We start from the raw sequence: 3,669 nt of genomic DNA, 5'->3' as shown, positions 1-3,669 counted from the left end.
TAACTGCTAAAATGTTTGGACTTTGGTGGATTGCGTTGGGCGTTCGTCACTGTATTGGGTGCCAGGGAGAAAGCAGCACGAAATCCAATGCCGATGATTCTTCAGATCCTCCCAGGTCTGACCCTGAATCACCTGCGAGGATTGACTTGTCACCTGTAAGGGAGACTGGTCTGAAATTGCTGCAGAAAAAGGATTTGGAAAGTGTAGACAAGCAGAGAGATCAGGGAGAGAAGAGTCCTCGGTCTCCCGGCCTGCGTTCACATCCACCCTCCCTCCCAAAGACAGTCCATTATTACATGCGTTGCACAAAAATGTATTTTTGTGTGAAAAAGGCAAAAATAAAGGCTTATTTTTTGTCTTTGGACTATCCAGCGATATACGGCATGGCTAAACTGAGACTTACAGCTCTATTGACAGGAACAAAAGACAAGTTTCTGTCTATTTTTGGATCTGTCTTCAGAGTTTTTTGGCGATCCAAGAAGAAAGACAAGTCAGCCAGGAAGGCATTAGCTGGCCAGGTAGTGGCCATAGAAGACACCACTGCTGGTCAGCCAAGGGCCAAAGCAGAAACTGCTGCTGGTCAAACAAAGGCCAAAGAAAAAACTGCTGATGGTCAAACAAAAGCCAAAGTGGAAACTTCTTCTGGTCTGCTGGAGGCCATAGCAAAAAATGCTAATGGTCAGCTGAAGGCCAAAGCAGAAACTGCTATCAGTAACCTGGAGACCATGGCAAAAGCTGCTAATGATCAACTGCAGGACAAAGCAGAAACTGCTGCTGCTTTGCCAAGGGCCAAAGCAGAAACTGCTATTGGTCAACAGAGGGCAAAAGAAGAACCTGCTGTTGGTCAACCAAAGGCCAAAGCAGAGCCTGATGTTGGTCAACAGAAGGCCAAAGGAGGACCTGATGTTGGTCAACAGAAGGCCAAAGGAGGACCTGATGTTGGTCAACAGAAGGCCAAAGCAGAACCTGATGTTGGTCAACAGAAGGCCAAAGGAGGACCTGATGTTGGTCAACAGGAGGCCAAAGCAGAACCTGATGTTGGTCAACAGAAGGCCAAAGGAGGACCTGATGTTGGTCAACAGAAGGCCACAGGAGGACCTGATGTTGGTCAGCAGAAGGCCAAAGGAGGACCCGATGTTGGTCAACAGAAGGCCAAAGGAGAACCCGATGTTGGTCAACAGAAGGCCACAGGAGGACCTGATGTTGGTCAGCAGAAGGCCAAAGGAGGACCTGATGTTGGTCAACAGAAGGCCAAAGGAGGACCTGATGTTGGTCAACAGAAGGCCAAAGGAGGACCTGATGTTGGTCAACAGAAGGCCAAAGGAGAACCTGCTGTTGGTCAACCAAAGGTCGAAGAAGAGCCTTCTGTTGGTCAACCGAAGGCCAAAGCAAAAACTGCTATTGGTCAACGGAGGGCCAAAGCGGAAACTGCTATTGGTCAACCGAAGGCCAAAGAAGAAACTGCTATTGGTCAGCTGGAAGCCAGAGAAGGTAACTCTGCAGCCACAGAAAAATCCAGCCCCAATAAGACCACCCAGAAGAATGGTGGCCATAAAAAGCGCAATAAAAAGCGCAAAAAATAAGGCCGCCAACAGAGAAGAATAAGTCACAAGTCAAAACTGTTCAAGTGACTTCTTCCAGGGCCTTTACTTTCTTTTGGGTTTTCTCCAGGTGCTCTGGTTCGCCCCACTTTATTAAGTGAAAAAAACTTTATTAAACATGCTTATGCAAATAAAATGTTAAAATGTAAATTTACGTTTTGTCTGTATTAGGGCTGAACAATCAATTACAAATTAGATTAAACTGCAATATGACCTGCTGCAATTTATGTATCACAGAGGTAGCAATATTTCTCTAATTTGAAATGTGTCCAAAAAAACTGTTAAATATATTCATTTTTTGCAGCAGAGATTTTATGCAAATGATGCAAAAATGTGTCAACACGGGTATCCATTTAAATATGACATACACCACACTGCACTGCTGCTGGCAAAGCTTGACCTCCACCCCAGCCTCCTCCTTTATAGCACAAAGCTTGTTGCACCCTCATATTCAGATTCATGCTACTACTACATGCTGTTTTTACAGAAATTCACTGTCACGATTTGTCGATATTTTAAAAATAGTTAAGGTTGGCAGAAGTGCTGCAAAAAATTGGCAGAAAAAAGTTGTGAAAAGAGGTTAAAATATGTCAAAAATTGGTAAAGGAGAAAAAAGGGGCAAAAGGTATCAAAAATTGGTTACTAATGACAAAAAATAGTGCAAGAAAGTAAAGAAAAGAGGTTAAAGAGTGGCAAACATTGAAGAAATGTGGCAAAAAATGATTACAGAGTGGCACAAAGGGGACAAAACATGCAGAAAAAGTGGTTTAAAGGGGGTTAAAATCTCTCAAAAATTGGGTCAGTGAGGCAAAAAGGGGATAAAAGTATCAACAATGGGTTAAAAAGGGGAACAAATGGTTTTAAAGTTTCAAAAATTGTTGAAAAAAATATAATAAAAGGAGTTGAAAAGTGGCAAAAATAGAAGCAAAGTGGCAAAAATGGGTAAAACGGTGGCACCAAGTGGATAAAACATGCAGGAAACATGGTTTAAAGGGGGTTAAAATTATGCAAAAATTGGGTTAAGGATGCAAAAAGTATCAAAAAGGGGTTAAAAGTGTCAAAATGGGTTAATATTGGTGCTAAGTGACAGGGAGGGCCCATTCTCTTGGATTTTCAGGGGTCGAGCCAATCCTGTTGTCAGGTCTGTCTCCTTGTGGCCTGCTGCATTATCGATAATAGGGATAGATCTGACTGGTAATGACTAAAAATGTCCTGTGGTTTAAGGAAAATACAAATACTTCTGCAGCAGTATTTCAATCAGACTAAAATATTTATTTCATTTTTGTGTATTTGAAAGTCTGGCCCCCAGAGTTTCTGTTGAGACTAAATCTGGCCCTTGTGCAAATGTACTTGATGACCCCTGCTCAACATCTTTGCTAATTAAACAGTGTGGTCACTGAGCATTATCAGGACCAGTGCAAGACAATTCTGACTTCAATAGTCCACTCTTATAATTGCTACACTCAGCATTACTTTCTCTATTGACTCACATCTTTAGTCTGAATAAAGTGTCTTCAAATGTGAAGTAACTAAAAATGCACTGGGGAGTTAATATTAACATTAATTTGACATTGTCACCCGTCATAGATTACCAAGAAGCTTAAACATCTTAGCTTTCTCTTGTCCATATCTTGACCATGCCCATTGTGAAATAACAGCGATCACCATGTAAGGTAGAGATTTTTCAGACTTTAGAGATTGAGAAAAATGTCTTTTGATAGGTGTTGGAACCTTTGATAACCACAAGGTGGCTCATGAGTCCTTAGAGTCAGTGGTTCTGAAATGGTCTAATCTCAGGACCCACTGCAATCATGTTAAGAAGAAATTCTGAGCCAACTTCTCCAACATTTTCAACTACTAAAACATTGTCATTAAAAATGTTGAACCTCATCCGAGAGAAAATATGACAGAAGAAAGAGACAAGGCAAAACAGAGCAGTTTAAAACATGTTTTATTTTAAAAACCCCTTAGGGGACCATGCATACTTTTTATTTTAACCCATGTGATGACTTTGCATTAGTTGAATTTTCCTTGCCACATTTCCAGGACTTTTACTGCCTCTTACTGT

The 3,669-nt window shown here is 41.5% G+C and overlaps 1 protein-coding gene across 1 annotated transcript; it reads left to right on the top strand.

Annotated features, from left to right (window-relative positions):
- Positions 1 to 383: 383 nt before the first annotated feature.
- LOC121521160 (S-antigen protein-like) lies at positions 384 to 1,583 on the top strand. The gene has a single exon (XM_041804914.1). The coding sequence runs from the start codon at positions 384 to 386 to the stop codon at positions 1,581 to 1,583; it is 1,200 nt and encodes a 399-aa protein (XP_041660848.1).
- The last annotated feature ends 2,086 nt before the right edge of the window (positions 1,584 to 3,669 follow it).

This window comes from Cheilinus undulatus, linkage group 14 (assembly GCF_018320785.1).
Source record: "Cheilinus undulatus linkage group 14, ASM1832078v1, whole genome shotgun sequence".
NCBI classification, from domain to species: Eukaryota; Metazoa; Chordata; class Actinopteri; order Labriformes; family Labridae; genus Cheilinus; species Cheilinus undulatus.
The sequence above is the reverse complement of the archived record's forward strand: the minus strand, read 5'-3'. Positions and strand labels throughout refer to the sequence as shown.

Excerpts from the sequence above, each read along its gene's own strand:
- LOC121521160 (XM_041804914.1), top strand. The coding sequence starts at position 384 with ATGGCTAAACTGAGACTTACAGCTCTATTGACAGGAACAAAAGACAAG.